This window comes from Botrytis porri, assembly GCF_014898465.1.
Source record: "Botrytis porri strain MUCL 3234 chromosome Unknown BPOR_005, whole genome shotgun sequence".
Classification (NCBI taxonomy): domain Eukaryota; kingdom Fungi; phylum Ascomycota; class Leotiomycetes; order Helotiales; family Sclerotiniaceae; genus Botrytis; species Botrytis porri.
In genome coordinates, this window is record NW_024066079.1 from 1,189,683 (window position 1) to 1,206,238 (window position 16,556).

Consider the following 16,556-nt stretch of genomic DNA (forward strand, 5'->3'; position numbering starts at 1 on the left):
TAGCCAATTTGTAGTTATCAAAAACAAATACGAGTTAGTAGTTTGTCTCGTATCTAACCTTTTCATATGCATTTTGATTTCCATCTCCATTCATTCCAATCTATCATCATCATCATCATCCCAAATACCAAGTAACACCAAAAAATTCATTAGATCAAAAAATCATCATTAATGATGGATTACCTACTACCTCCGTCTTCCCAACGTTTACTTTACCGCACATTGACGGGTAGGAATGTAACTCCACTGTCGATCCCCAATAATCACCAGCACATAACCTACCCGTTAATCCAGGGGTTGATTGAGGAGAAAAAGCGTTCATCAGCCCCATTTTCCAGCCACTTTTATACTGCATACAGTATAGATTGGGTGTATTGATGGTTCCCGAGGTCATAGCAATGAGGTAGATGGTAAATGTATTGAGGTAGATGTGATATGATGTTAGTGATAGGGAGAAGGAGGGACTTTCTTTGATGATACCAGTGCTAGGTATTCTTCTGAAGATTTTAGACATACCTACGCTGTGAATGAATGAGCTTTGATATTATAGCCACCAATACATAGACATTCTATTCTCGAGTTGCACATAGGTGTATTGCATTCGGCTGTACATCACAATACTACATACAATTGGTTAAAGATCATCTAATCATATTCCAGATACATCTGGAAGTTATCAGATTTGCTAAAGAATGATTTGGTTGGAATGGTTGGATTCTTGCATACGAAGGAATACAATGTACAAAGGGTTTGATCTTTCCCCACAGTGTGTTATACAGAGTACGATACGATTATCGGTGGTGATACATTGATTGATACCAGCAGCGTACCTGGTGGATAATGACGATGGATGTGGATGTACAAATGAACAAATCAAAGCTTGTCAAGGAAAAGTGGTGAGACTTAAATCTTTTGTTCTGGTAAAGGAGTAATGATCAACAGGACATGCAAGAATATGTGATGCCGGGCATGCTAGGCACAGAGGTAGATGGAAATAGTTGAGATTGTTTAAGTATAACTTAGTTATATTATACTTCTTTCCTTTCTCAATTCTATCTTCATTCTTTCATCTTTCCATCTTTCCATCCTTCTTACTTGACTCGTACCTCCTTCACTTGAATTAGGATCAACAACAACAAAATAGCCACGCACCAGCAATAGCCACCCGCCATTGCTTAATTTGATTCCACGCATAACGCTGAGAGCTGTCAAAGCTTCAATCAATCAATCAATCGAACCACCTTCTACCTTCTTGTACCACAGCCCCTCACAGCCCCTCTTCACCCCATCCCATCCCGTCTCAACCTCGATACAAAATATAAACACTTAACTCTCCCCTACTTCCTTCATATCAACCTCCTCAAATTCAACCTCTCTTCTCTTATTACTTGTACTCATTTTTAAATCTTCAATCTTCAATCTTCAATCTTGATCCTGCAATCCTAAATACCTCAACACCTAAATACTCTACAACTCTTGAAGATTTCATCATGAAGTACTCAATTTCCCTCCTCGCTCTTGCAGCCACTACAAATGCTGCTGTTCTCCGAAGACAAAGTGTTCCATGTACCTTCTCCATGGCTGCCGTTGGTGATCCCACTGGTTCCATTGTCGAAACCACCATTGGAGAAAATCGCATTGGTGGATCCTGGCCTCAAGGTGTCTATAGCATTAATGCCAAAGTGCTCACCGATGCCGAAGGTCACAATTGCAGTATCTCTCCCACCACTTCTCAATTTCAATGTATTCAAGGTTCTGCCGTTACTCTCTTCACATTGGGCAATAATGGAAATCTCAACTACAATAACTCAACTGAAGATTGGGTAGCTTGTCCAGCAACGGGACCAGGTGAAGATGGAAGTTACAACATCTTTACCCAAGCCAAAACCAACACGACCGGTTGCGAAACTATTCAAATAGTTACCGGAGGATTCAGCTGTGCAGCATTGGGAAGACCATCGAGTTCATCTACTACTTCTGTCGCAGCTGCCACTTCGATTTCTACTTCTGTACCTGTACCTGCATCAATTACTTCTACAGCTGCAGTTTCTTGCCCGACAGTTATCACATCAGGACCTTTCGAATATCCTCATCTGATTGTTCCCGTCTCGTCTGAATCTCCAAATCACCCATTTGGTAATCAATACACTGCACATATCACGCCACAAAATAGCACAATATTCAATTTCGACGTCCCATCCACAGCCCCCTACACCGGTAACTGCGCTTTACTCTTCCTTCTCCCCGTCGCATCAGCTACTCAAGCTGGCACATACAACTTCACCGGCATCGAAGAAGAAACCACTGAAAATGGTGGAATCGATTTCTCGCTTCTAAGTGGTATTGCTAATGCGAATACAACTTACAATACTCTACCAACTGTCGCAACGGATTTTGGAAAAGTTGAAGTTCTTCCCGGCAAGGGATATACGGTTTCGACTTTTGCGTGTCCGGCGGGAAGAACGGTCAGTTATGAGGCGAAGAGTGTGGGGGGTTTGGGATTGGAATATTTTGAGAATAGTGCACCGAGTGCTATTGGTCTTTATTTGGTGCCTTGTGCTTAGATTTTGGGGGTTTGGAGAGGAACTCTGGAGATGTTGTTTGGGTATACGATGGTTGGTGTACTTGAATGATTGGGAACATGGAGTCTGGAAAAGTTTCATGATAGATTGGGATGTGTAGAACTTGTGTACCTATGGGTAGTAATTTTGATGGATTGGGATTTCTTTTTGGAGAGGGGGATATTACTTTAGTTGTCTAATAGATGCGTTGGTTTGATTTGGTTTGGTTTTGGTGCAGATTGGGAGATGGGAAGTGAGAAGGTACATACATGGATACATACATGACTTGATGATCATTTTCATGATAGGAAAGCAATGTCCATATGTAGGTATCTATCTTTATATAATACATGGAAGTAGGTGGGAACTTGGAAAGGAATGGAGGATGAGTAATGAAATGAGAGATGGGAAATGCGGGGTGGAGATGAGGATACATTACGATAAATTCCCTAGGCATTGAGTTTATGATTAATGAATGATAATTCTTTGATGAAGTTTTTTGGTTATAGTTTGCTGTTTGTAGCTTGATGATGTGGAGGGGGGGGTTGAAGAGGTTGCGGAAGGTGTGGGAGGAGTGTGAAGGGTTGCAGGTGTGATGTTGAGGGTTTAAATTGCATAAAGATTTTCTGGAGATTTTCTGGGGATCTTCTGGGGATTTCATGAGAGTTTCAGGCTAGGTAATTAAGTAAGTCAATAGGAGAATATGGGGAGAGCGTTGTGTGGTGTAGTGTCTGGTGTGGAGTGGTATGATATGATGTGAGATTTTTGTTATTTATTGGATGGATTGTGGATAAGAGGAGAGAGAGAGAGAGAGAGAGATATGGAGTGGTGTGATGTGAGATTTGTGAGTTCTATTGGATGGAGATAGACTGCGCACAAATTATCTGTACCCATGGATTATCTGCGGATAATTCACTCTGTAGGTTATTTATCAAAAGTTTTATTTGTTTTGCGGATTATTTGTTAAGGCTTTAACATTATTTGCTTTGTATAGGTAATTTGTGGATTATTTGTAAATAATTTGTAGGTATATGAGTAGACGGATTATCTATAGATTATTTATAGGTATATAGATAATTTGTAGATTATTTGTAAATAATCTATGGATATATAGATTTTCTGAAAAAAGTGGAGATTCGCTTAAAATATGAAGTTATTCTTAGATTATTTTTTAGTTTAAAAGTGATTTAAACTTAGATTTATATTAATTTTTATATTAATTATAAAATTATATTAATATTATAAAAGATTATGAATAGTTATATAATATATGGGTAAATAGATATTTATGGGTAATTTGTACTTGTTTTATGGGTTATTTGTTTAGATTCTGAATTATTCGCTTTACAGACAAATTATCCGCGGATTATCTGTCGAGGCCATTATCCGCCCTGCGGGTACCCGTTGCGCAGTCTAGATGGAGATGGAGAGAGGGGGATTGTGAATACGGAGATAGGGGTGAGTAGTGTAATGTGGTGTGTGTGTGTGATACGAGTTTTGTGTGATTTATTGGATCAATAGGGAAGATGGGGAGGTAGGGAGAGAGGAGAAGGGAGTGGTGATATTGTGTGGTATGATATAGTATAGCATCAGACGATATTACGATATTATGGGTTATATAAGCTTGAAGTAGGGTGAGAAGGAGGGCTATGCAACAATGTGAGGATTGTTTGTATTTTTTGAATAGAGGGTTTTGGGATGGAGTATTAGAGTGTGATATAAGTATGCTATGGTATAGTATGGCATCGTACGATGTGATGAGATTATGGGATTGTATGAACTTGAGCGTGAGCTAGGAATAATAAGAGGAAGGGCTATGGAAAAGTGTGAGGATTGAGGGTTTGGGAAAGAGATGGAGATGGAGATGGAGATGGAGATGGGAATCTTGGGTTTGGGATGTGGTTTTCGGATGGAGGGTTTTGGGATGAGGAATTTGGGATTGAGCTCATGGTGTGAGGCAGGTAGCTGGACAGGTTGGATTTTTGGTGGGTAGATAGGTAGTGTAGATAGGTGGTTAGGTAGGTAGGATTTTCATACATGTGTAAAATGAATGGTTTGATAATCGATTGATTGATATGATTGATATGATTGATATGAAGGATAAGATTGAAATAGTAACTAATATATTTAATATGATTTCTGGATATAAGAGATAGGAGATAAGGAGTATATGAATCTTGTTGATGAGGAAGTGAGAAGCAAAAAAGCTCAATGCATACATGCGTCTTGAATGATGGATATCATACTACATCTCAATCTCATCAATCTTCAGCAAAGCAAGCAAGCAAGCAAACAAAAACACAAATTCAAAATGATCAAAACAAAACATCTTGTATGAATATGCAAGTAATCAATTAATAGGTTGTGTGCGATATTTAGGTAGCATAGGTAGTGTAGGTAGTATTAAGAACAATTGCAAGCTATGCATTTCATTTATTTATTCGTTCGTCCATTCCATCCCGACATAGTCAACCCAACTGAGAGCCAACCCATGAATACAAACTCCATTCCATTCCATCCCATTCCATCTCAGACACTCCCCCCTTAGCAATAACTATTAAAACCTGTGTCCAGAAAGAAAGAAAGGAAGAGAGAAAGAGAGGATTTGTATACACGTTGAAGTTTCAGATCGATTGATTTATGATTGGATACCCCATAATCCCTAAACGAACCGAGTATCGGTAAGTTTGAAACAGACAGAGACAGAGATGGAAGGGAAAGCGAAAGTGAACGCGAAAGTATTACGATGCGCTGCGATACGATGCTACTCCATATCCACAAGTAGCAAACCCACGCTACTCCACCATAGATTAAGAAAATCAATAATGGAAACCCGTTAGAAAGACTCAGAAAAACTCCTAAGCAGTCGCAACCGCATTATCATTTCCATGCTGAGCATGAGAACGATCACTATGCTGTGCCTCTGTTTTCTCATCCACCAAAACTCCTCCATTCTCATGACCATCGACCAAATCAACAAATTGTCTGCTAGGTTTCCAATGAACGGAGTCCTTAGCACTAGTCTTACTCTCATACAATTCATCAATTTGCTCCAATGTCAAGCCCTTGGTTTCATAAATCATGAAGTAGACAAAAGCGATACATACAAAGCAGCAAGCGAACCAGATGAAGAAGATTTTGGATTGAAGATTTGCATTTCCTTTTCCGTAATTGACGAGATAGGGGGTGGAATAGGCAATGGCCCAATTGAGGAGCCAGTTGGTGGCGACCGACATGGAGAGAGCCTTGGCGCGGACTTTGAGAGGGAATATCTCGCCGCAGACAACCCATGCGAGAGGACCCCAGGTGGATGCAAAGAAGAATATGTAGATGCAAATAAAAGCGATGGAAGCCTTTTGTCCAGCGAGGTTTTTGGCAAATACAGATCCATCGGCATTTTGGCCAGTGGTGACGGTACCCAAAACGGCGACGAGGAGTTGACTGATACACATTCCTACAGCTCCCCACAAGAGAAGTGGACGACGACCGAATTTTTCAATACCGTATAAGCCGGGAAGGGTAGATGAAACGTTGACGGCACTGGTAATCATTTGAATGACAAAGGCATTACTGATTCCAGAGTTCTTGAAGTATTGAGTACCGTAGTCTATATGATGATGTCATTAGTAATGTTCCATGTATAAATTTACTTGCAGAAGTAGACCTACAAAAGATGAAGTTAACACCAGTAAGTTGTTGTAAAGCTTGAAGAAGACATCCAGTTGCAAGTCTCTTAGCCATACCTCCTCTGAAACAATCAAGATAAGAAGCTTGGCCGAGTTTGAGTTCATATTCATGATTTGCTTGAATTTCAGCTAATTCTCCACGGATATATGGATCATCGTGGGGTAGGCGACGGAGCTTAGCGAGAGATCTAGCGGCCTTTTCAAAATTGCCGCGCTTGATCAAGTAGCGAGGGGTTTCAGGCAAGAACAATAATCCGATGACCAAGATGATTGCCTTGGTAGATGTTAGTTAGATACAAGTAGGTACAGGATGAAGTGACTTACCCAAAGGAATTGAACGGCAATGGGAATTCTGTATGATCCAGTATCATTTCGGTGTTGTGTAGCGTTATCAACAACAGCTGCAAGAAGGAGACCGATTGTGATAGCTAATTGGTAACATCCAACAATGACACCGCGAATCCATTTAGGTGCCGTCTCGGATTGATAAAGTGGAACTAGGAGAGGCAATGTTAGTTTGATGCTTTATTTTTGGTGTAGTAGAGTTGACTCCTAATGAATCAGATTGTAATAATATGACATGAAAATACTTACTCAAAGCAGAGATGAGACCAACTCCAAAACCCGCAAAGAAACGACCAGCAATGAACATTGGCAATGCAGCAGAGGCGGTTTGTAAGACAACACCAAAGTTAAAAACAATACCAGCAGATATCAACAGAGCAAGACTTCGACCGAAGAAGTCCGCAAGAGGAGCCGCAGTGAGTGCGCCGAAGAAAGTACCAGCGGATAGGATGGAAACAACGGCGGCAGATTGGGATGGGGAAACATCGAGATGTTTATCATTCGGATTCATGTAACCAGTAGAGAATTCGGCTCGCCAATAGCTAGAACAAAGTGTTAGCAAGAAGGTGCTTTAGATTGAAGTCACATAGGTTTCAATGGCATTAACTTACTCCATGGCCAAAATCCCACCAATAGTACCTGTATCATAACCAAAGAGGAGACCACCAAACGCAACGAAACAACCGATGACGATCTAATCAAACTGTTAATTCTATTCAAGAATACCATATAGATAGACACTTACTGCTGGCCATGATCTACCTGGAACGCCCGCGGGCTTGACAATTGAGATGCCCATCTTGTTGAATAATATTCTTATTAGAGATTAAGCAACAGAAATGGATTAAAGAATGAGGATAGACTAGTGTATGCCAAAAAGAATTTCGTAGGGAGAATTTGAATTAAGAGGAAAAGTGGTATGAAATTAATTTTGTGTAAGAATCTAGAATTTGTGAGGTGAAAGGAAGAAGGTCTTTTTTATGTAGAGGGGTGGCAGGTACGATAGCATGTACGAAGTTTATTTGATACGTTTCGCATCTAAAAGGGATTAATTAGATAATTTCCGTGGGGAAAGTACCATACGATGAGCAAGGGATTCACTAATTCGGTATGTAAATTGGGTGATTGGATGCATGGAAGAAAGGCTCCAAGGTTTGCATACGGGAAGTACCTAGGTAGTAGGTACCTACTTAGCTACAGTACATGTGGTGGAAAGGAAATGAATACACAATGAGTAAGTAATATCAAAACAAAACGAGAATCCCAAAACTAATGAGACCATAAACGAATACCAATATCAAATCTGGGGTGATTTGGAGTCTTGGCCAAATTACGTACGGGATAGCAATGTTACAGATGACAGTACGGGACAGTATGTGTAGTGTATTTAAGAATAATAATCATCATATTCAAGACTTCTTACAAGGGTCTTCAAACTCTAATGGTATCTTTAGCCATTGAGAAGTCTAAAAATGCAAGTTGAAGCCCTTGAAAGCATCGAACACCCTCCACAACCAATTGCGGGGAAGGGAGTCTGTTCATCGGAAAGTATCCAACTACTTTCTGGGGTAAGATATAACGTCCAATCACAGTGAATCGGATCAAATTTTCCATGCAGCTCGAGTCTCGAGAAACCATTTTCGGTTGAGCTCTTTCTGTCGTGTGACTTCGTTAATTGAGATAGTTTCTTGGAATTGATGATATTTCAAGTGGATATCAAATGGGATGAATGGATCTCATCCCAACAACGTGGATCATCTTCATCACAATGGCTGGGCCATATTGACCGGCGGAATTGACATTCTTAGCTATCAGTATTCGGTCCGTCAGGTGAACATGATTGTATGAGATGCTGTAAGAACTTGAAGTGAATCGAGGTGTCGTGGCCAATTTTATAGGAATGTGGAGGTTTTTCAAACGAGAGGAGAGCTTGTCCTCGGCACGAACGGCGCTAAGATAACCTAAATTCAACCACGTGTAGCCAGTGTTCATTTGTGAAGGCGACAACGATATCTTACATTCTTCAATTGGAAAATGGTGCAGAAATCATGAAAGAGGTACATAAATTCTCAGTCGTACCTTCATGTCATATATCACATGCATGCTGTGTTCAGAACGGGTTGCAAAGTTACCATGGAATCTTGACCAAAACCTATCCAATACACAGAACGATTATGTACCGAATGTGAAAAACCCCGCCGCACATGGCTGACGCCGAGAAGGGCATTTTTCATGCATTTCAAGACTCGACATACTTGGCGCATTTATCATCGGTCCGAAATCGTTATAGCTATTCGTCTCCTTGCTTCACTTCATTAACTTGGAGGTTGTGTTGTGGTCACACAGGAATATTGTCTTCTTCGAGGCTAGTACATGAAATCGTTTCGCAGTGATATTACGATCTCTGCAAAATCAATCCTGATTCCTGTATTGTCAATTTTCATAGGCAAAGCCCTTTAGAGTCTATACATGAGCATACCCATGATTGGTTTGTCTTGGCTTTGTTCCAGTGGCGCAAACCCAACGATTGCATGGCAATGGTCATTTATGATATTTCCACAGCATATTGTTGTACTCGGCGAATTCTCTATTCATAGATGTCTCTTCAGATTCAGATCCAGATCCATTTTGATTTTGTCTCCTATTTTCTCTTCTGCTCGTTAGAAAGCTATGATGCGAGCAATTACTGCATCGTGCTCTCCAAACCATGGCATTATAGCCGGTCCGACCAAACATTCTCTCTTATTGTTACATAGCGGGAGCTGCTTCAAAGTTTCGTATGAATAGCCAATGAAACTTGCTACCAGTACCTCAAATACAAACGTAGGTCGTCTCGCGAAAGATCCAAACTAGGACGTCGATATTTCGATAATTCTTTGCTCAACTCTTTTTGGCCATGGCCGCTGCATTGGTTGAATGATTCACCGAGTATAAAATGGCCCAAAAGTGCAAAGAATTTAGAATATGAAATATCCAAGTGGATGTAGATACTGAGGAGTGAAATGATAGAAACTTATGTTTATCGCCGCAATGGCCAGTAGTTGTGGAGAGTACCAAGGGTACTACTTGAATCGTGCCTGGAGATCTTGGTTAGTTAGTTTAGCTATCTTCCTACTTGATTTTGGGGATTGTCTTTTTGAGGGTGATCTTGTAAGCGTGTTTGACGTGAATGAAACTAAATATCTTAGAATAGGTGAAGACTCTTGAACAGTCAAAGACTATTTACCAATCGAGAGCTCTGACAGGTTAGAAAGGCCCTGAATATCTAATATAATACAAATATAAAGGACAAAAGTTGTCTCGCTGCTGGAATTTAAACTTGATTCTTAGATAGTCCAGTGGTAAGACTACAATTTGCTGTGTTGCATGGTCAGCTCTACGATGTAGAGAGTGCTCGAATTTCAATTATTCTTCGAGAGCGTCTCTTGGATAGTACCAAGAGGTTCTTGTGAAAATCTTCTTATCCAATTCAGTCACACATCATGTCCAAATCTATGATCATGTAACTGCACACTTCATGATTCTTAAAGCTACCTCCTTCCCAATACTATGTTTCTTCCTTCCAGTATAGAGTTTTAGCCACTGGCATCCTCCCCTCTCACGCTTTTTTCGGCTTCTTTTATTATGCCGATCTTCAGCCATATCATTGACTACCTGATCATCTACTGGCTCCACCTCTTCCTCAATTTCTGGTCCCGGTGTCTCCAACCACGTTCCTCTTTCCATCAAACCCCCATTTTCCAGCGCCAAAGCGTCCATCCTATTACCTAGACTTTCAATTTCGCCTCTTATTAATTGTTCGTTCTCCAAATTCCTATTTCTTAGATTATCCACATCATGTATCAACTCATCTTCCCTCTCTGACCTTTCTGCGTTCCTTGTTTTGAGATCTTGAACTTCTCCCATCAGCCGCCGCTCCATCCCAATATTGTACTCATCCCTCCTCGCTAATTCTTCCATTACTCGTACTTCCATTTGAACGTTGTCCGCATCCCTTCTCGCTAATCCCTCCATGAATCGTAGCTCTATTTGAACGTTGTTCGCATTCCTCAAAACTAGTTCTTCCATAACCTCTCTTCTTAATCTTTCAATAGCCATGGCCGCATCTCTCAACCTCTCTCTTTGTCCCCTATCAGCTTCATCCATGAAATCCAAAACCTCTTCCCTCATCTCTCTCATCCCTCGGATCCCATTCCTCATCTCGCCCCTGAACCCCATAACCTCTCCTTCCAAATCAAAAATCTCCTGTCTTAAACCTCCGAGGTCTTCTCTATATTGTATGCCCTCAATACTCAGCCTCAAGACTTCTGCCCTAGTTCCCCAGAGGTCTCTCCTCGTCATCCTCAGCTCTTCCCTCACGGTCGTCATTTGCCCCCTCATTCCTGCAACTTCATCCCCTAGTCCTATAACTCTCTCCTCTCTCTGTCGCAATTCGGCCTGTAACCCCCTGACTTCCACCCTCATTTCCCTCCTCATTCCTCTAACTTCATTCCCTAATTCTACAATTCTCTGCTCTTGCTGTCGCAATTCCGCCTGTACTCCCCTCACGACCGCCCTCAATTCTGAAGTCTCTTCCATCACGTCCCTCATTTCCTCTCTTATTCCTACAACTTCGTCTCCTAGTCCTACAATTCTCTCCTCTTGCCGCCACAATTCCGCCCGTACCCCTCTAATTTCCTCCCTCAATCCTGCAACCTCTGCTCTTGTAGGCCCCGCATCTATATCCCCTCGAACTCGAACCTCAAACTCATGTTTCCTGTCATAGTCATGGAAGCGAAAGTGTACATCTGCCATTGCTTCGAATGGCCAGAGATCAAATGATGAATGGGCATATGGAATAGAGCGAATGGTAGAAGCCCTCCGTGTACGCTGTGCACGCTGTGTGTAGTTCGCAAAGTGTTATATTAGGGCATTCGCTCGAAATAGAAGACTAAACACAATCCTCAATGGCTGGAAGTAATACAATCGTCCAAACAAATCCAGTGTTCCATGATATTTGAACCATCCAAAGATTCAGAATCTGTAAGCCTCTAATTATCGAATTGCAGGTCGGACTATTGGAAATTAGAATCGTATCGTCTCCGAAAATCTAAGTCGTCGCGTTGGTGACCAGATCGCATTTCATCGAGCACATTTGCCTCTTTGTCTATACACATTGCACAGAGTCAGTAAAGAATCTAGTGACTTCCAGTCTCGGGAAAAGAAAGGAACAAGATGTGCACATCTCATTCCATACAGGAAGGAGCAACAACCAGGAAAGTGCATCTATCCATAACCCACACTTCAACTCCATATTGTCAACTTTCGAGGAGAGAAACTGTCCTCTTACCTATCAACTAATTCATTCGAGCACCGAAAGTAATCCAATCAACTGTGAACCAGACCTACACCACTCAACTTTCTTCGTTTTTCTTTTTTCTCCGTCAGAGTCAGAGGTGCGATACATCATACATACACACATATCATTCACCCTCCATCACCCCCCGCCGATTCCAAATTCCCAGACCTACCCGTGACAAATTCACAGCAACGTACCTATCCACCCATCCACCCATCTATATCCCTCGCCCAGAAATCCAAATATGTACATGTATCAACAACACACACACCACTCACAAAACTATTTCTCCTCATCGATCAATGCATACATACATACAAACTAGATTCAGTACCTCCACAGCACAAATCTTCGAATCCTAGCATTCCCGTACCTGCGCGTATCCGATACATCATTACCATCCCTCTTTTCCACGTAGTGTCCCAGGTCTCCTAATTCGCTGGAGACTGTCAATGACTAGCCGCTACACCCTCCCTAATTACATCTTCACTACTACCCTGCGGACCCTTCTTTCCAAGTTTCTTCTTGATTGCTCAATCTCATCTCCTCTTTCCAGGAAGCACCGCTGATCCCCCCAGCGCAGCTACCCGGATCTCTTTTCCTTGCTTTCTTTTTCGTTTTCGTTTCAACATCCCATCTCCTCAAATCTCCAACTACTAATCCTCCCTTCCTAATTCGAGTCCCCAGTTTCCTAGCATCGATTCCAATTCACCTCATCTCACTTCTCGCCTTCCCCCCTTGCTCCCTTCCTCCCTCCTTCTCACCTTTCCAACTCTCAAAATTCCATTCTCCTCTAACTAACCATCCGCCAAAAAATAAATCCATCCACAAATCTTCCCACCACTCCACCCAATCTGCTCAATCCCCTCTCCTCGAAACTTGACACCCCTCCACGCATATGTGCGTACCCGTCCACCACTAATATTCTCCGCTTGTGGAACGCCTTGTGGAACAATGACTGTTATCACGGGATGTTGCAGAGATTGTCGGATCTCAGAAGACTTTTGGCGCTTATCTCGCTGGTTGTAAATTCGAGTGACTGGGATAAATTGTTCATTGTTTGAGCAGCTTTCCTTCTCGAGATCAAAATACAAGGTATGTGAAATGTGTGTACTATTCATACTCTAAGGGCATATTGAACATTCAAATCTAAACTAATATTCAAAGCTCACACATGCAATCAGTGTAAGTACATCATCTCAAATCTTCGACCCTAGAATACTCAACGCCCATTTTCCCTTACTCCAAGCTCCAACCAGGGGTATCATCACAATTCATCATTATCACTTTCCGTCTCTGCCTCCATCTCAACCTTTGCCTGTTCTCTCGCCCTCTTCATTCTCTCCACAACCTCATCCTCCGCTTTCTGCCTATCCAACTCCTCCAACCTCTCTCTCCTCTTCAAATAAAATCTCTCCAAACAATCCGTCCTCTGTTTCTGCGTCCATCCCTCCACCACAAAAGCAAATTCCGTCGCACTAGAAAACCCAAATGTTTTCGCCATCGTACAGAACTGTCTCTTCATAACCTCCACTGGGGGATGAAATTCATAACGTATATTTCCATTTTCCGCTTGTCGTGACATGGGTCCAAAGAGTAATTCTTCACCATATCCAATTTCACCTCCTGTTTCCTCTGCTCGACGACTTAATCTTTCTTCTACTTTTGACGAGCCGACTACTTCTGAGTTTTCGTGCGTATATTCCACGCCCGCTGATGCTAGTATTGCGGCTATGGGATCAGATTTTGGAGTGGGTCTCTTCATGCGCTTGATATCTTCTTCGTTTTCGGTTATCAGAGCGGCAAGTTGACTCATGGCGCCATCAGGATCATCATCATCCGCGCGAAGATTATCGTCATCATCAAGTGCTGCTTGCACATCAAAACTAGCCATGGCGACTCCTGCTTTTGTCTCCGCAACGTTAGTTTTATTGACAATATCTCGAAGTAGGATTTCATCCGCGTGAAAAGATAATAGATTATCTAATCCGAAGATCTCTCCTTTTTGGCCAGCAGCATTTTGTACACCCTTAAAATACCGACGCTCCATTGAAGCATTGTATCCAATGTTAGCTTGCTGTTGCTTGTAAATTTGGCGAGCATAAACGATTTCTTCTATAGTCCCAGCGGAAACAAGTCGAAATGAGTCTACATCTCGGAGCTGACCTATTCTGTATGCTCGATCTTGAGCTTGCAGATCATAACTGGGGTTCCAATTAGGGTCGAAGATAACAACCTGTAAGATTAGTCATTGCTGGGAAGTGTGTCAATGGATGAGACTTACTTTATTAGCACTGGTGATATTCAAGCCAACGCCTATTAGATATGGTCAGTTTTAAAAAGGACCAAATTTGGATACCAGAAATCTAACAGATATGCAACATAAAATACAATTAAGTAAAAAAAGTAAACGCACCTCCAGCCTTAGTTGATATCAAAAAGATAAATTGATTGGGATCAGAATTGAAATCATCTACCGTATCCTGACGATCTTCATACTTCATTTCGCCGCTAAGGAAGCTAACATTATAGCTAGTACTCTGGAACAAATGTTGAAGCATCCTCAATAGCTTGACACTATGAGAAAAGATCAAAACCTTATCTCCTTCCTCGTGCCAATGTTTCAATAACTTCTTCAACACTTTCCACTTCCCACAAAATTCGGGGTTTGACAGATTTGCAATTGAATCTCGAGCTTTGTATAGTTCCTCCCATCTGTCGGGTAACATCAATTGAAGGAATTCTAGATCCCGTTCTTGCTTCTCTCTAGGATCCCCGTCATTAGGTAGAAGAAGAGCCAAGTGGTTCGATAACTTCTGAAGTGTAGTCATGATAGGAAATACCATAGCCTGCCATTTCGTGTTGGTACCAGGTATCTTAGAATAACAACAGCCGCCACGCGATAAATTTTTGCCATTGCCACAATCGCAAGGCTCGCCATGGTTTCTGACAAATTGTACGACATCACTTTCAAGGAACCTCTCGTATGCTTCTCGTTGAAGATCAGTAAGCGGACATGGTAACAATCGATCCGTCTTCCTTGGAAGTTGATGAGCGATCAAAGTCTTCATCCTCCGCAAAAAGAAATGAGGCATAAGGTTGTTAACCAACCTCTTCGCAGTCTCCCTAGCCCGTTTCACCTGCTGAGTAGTAGAGTCGTGACTTTGTCCAATCCTTAGAGGTTCTGAGATGGTCGAGACCCAAGTAGCCAACGGACCAACCTTTCCAGGTGAGCACCAGTTGAGCAGCGTCCAAAGCTCTTCGTACTTATTTTGTATAGCCGTCCCTGTAAGTCCAATGCGACACAGAGCATTTATTTCATTCATTGCCTGAGTCGTAAGAGATGTCCGTTCCTTGAGTTGATGACATTCATCAGCCACAACACAATCCCAAGAAATGGTATTCAGGGCATCCTTGTGGTTTTTGTATGTTGCATAGGTAGTAATGACAATTTCAACCCGACCAGATTGCGCACTCCGAAGTACGAATTCTTTCTCCTTCACACCTCCATGGAATTTTTCGACGTGCCACCATCCCCATCTCATCAATTCATTCTTCCAGTTTTGTATCAAGGAACCAGGACAAACAATTAGTACTCGAGGATACCATCGTTTTTCGGCGGCGTTCTTCACTTTTCGCATACGTTTTCCATCTCGCTCATCTCCTGTCTTGCCAAACGCAGCAGTCAGAAAAGCAGCCACTTGTACGGTTTTCCCCAGCCCCATGTCGTCCCCTAAGATACCTCCTTTCTGATAAACAAACTTTTCATGAAGAAATTTGACTCCATCAACCTGATAATCTCGAAGATACTGTGCAATAGATGCTGGTATGACACCATTGGATAACTTCATATTGATATCTGCATAGGGTCTTGATGGCTCCACAGTACTAGGAAAGTCCGGACGTTCTTCAAGCTCTGCCAATCTCTCATCGTCCGAGAAATATATATCGGAATAGTCAGGAGGAAGTTGAAGGCCGGCGCTCCTCATTTTTTCAAGATTGGTATCGAATTCCTTCCGCCTTACTTGTAAATATTCGGGGATTTCATCGTCCATTTCGTAATCCGAATCGTCGCCCCATACGCTTTCATTTGTTTTGGACGAACCTCCTTTCTCCTTCGCCTGCTTCGCATCTTTTGCTCGCTCCTTTATCCGTTTCTTTTGTGCATTCAGCTTCTTGCGTTTCTCGGACTTCCTCTTCTTGAATTTCTCGTAAGGGTTTTCCTCTTCATCATCGTCTGACCATTCCACTTGCTCAAGAGCTTTACGTTTGCCTTTCTTGTCAGCATCGGAGGGTTTTGATTCGAATTCGTTATCATCCTCGTCGTCGGAAATTGAAAGGACCTCTGAAGAATAATTAGTGCATTTATTGAAAATACTTCTAATCCACCCACCATCTGCCAGTAGTGCCTTTATTTTATCAGGTCTCTGCTCAAAACCCTCATCTTCTGTGCTCACGTCATCCTCGTTATGCGCAGTGCGAGCCATGATATGATCCTGCTGGAATGCAATCTAGACCCTCGATGCTATTGCTACCGAAACGCCACAAACGTATCGTTTATAGAAGAGGATCTCGAATTAAAACTAGTGAAAATAATTTCATGAATTGCAGACGAGCATTCAAATC

General features: G+C 41.9%; 4 protein-coding genes across 4 annotated transcripts; 1 reads left to right on the plus strand and 3 right to left on the minus strand.

The window, feature by feature from the left end:
• Positions 1-1,490: 1,490 nt before the first annotated feature.
• EAF01_004048 (uncharacterized protein) lies at positions 1,491-2,564 on the plus strand (the record flags this gene model as incomplete). The annotated part of the gene is made up of 1 exon (XM_038912302.1): positions 1,491-2,564. One exon carries the CDS (start codon positions 1,491-1,493, stop codon positions 2,562-2,564), a length of 1,074 nt encoding a protein of 357 aa, XP_038771986.1.
• A 2,855-nt stretch (positions 2,565-5,419) lies between these two features.
• Positions 5,420-7,391, minus strand: EAF01_004049 (uncharacterized protein; the record flags this gene model as incomplete). Its single annotated transcript, XM_038912303.1, has 6 exons — positions 5,420-6,168; positions 6,230-6,521; positions 6,572-6,744; positions 6,842-7,134; positions 7,204-7,286; positions 7,338-7,391. The coding sequence occupies 6 exons, from the start codon at positions 7,389-7,391 to the stop codon at positions 5,420-5,422; spliced, it is 1,644 nt and encodes a 547-aa protein (XP_038771987.1).
• A 2,699-nt stretch (positions 7,392-10,090) lies between these two features.
• EAF01_004050 (uncharacterized protein) lies at positions 10,091-11,386 on the minus strand (the record flags this gene model as incomplete). Its single annotated transcript, XM_038912304.1, has 1 exon — positions 10,091-11,386. One exon carries the CDS (start codon positions 11,384-11,386, stop codon positions 10,091-10,093), a length of 1,296 nt encoding a protein of 431 aa, XP_038771988.1.
• A 1,811-nt stretch (positions 11,387-13,197) lies between these two features.
• On the minus strand, positions 13,198-16,417 carry EAF01_004051 (uncharacterized protein; the record flags this gene model as incomplete). The annotated part of the gene is made up of 4 exons (XM_038912305.1): positions 13,198-14,166; positions 14,215-14,246; positions 14,347-16,275; positions 16,324-16,417. The coding sequence occupies 4 exons, from the start codon at positions 16,415-16,417 to the stop codon at positions 13,198-13,200; spliced, it is 3,024 nt and encodes a 1,007-aa protein (XP_038771989.1).
• Positions 16,418-16,556: the final 139 nt, after the last annotated feature.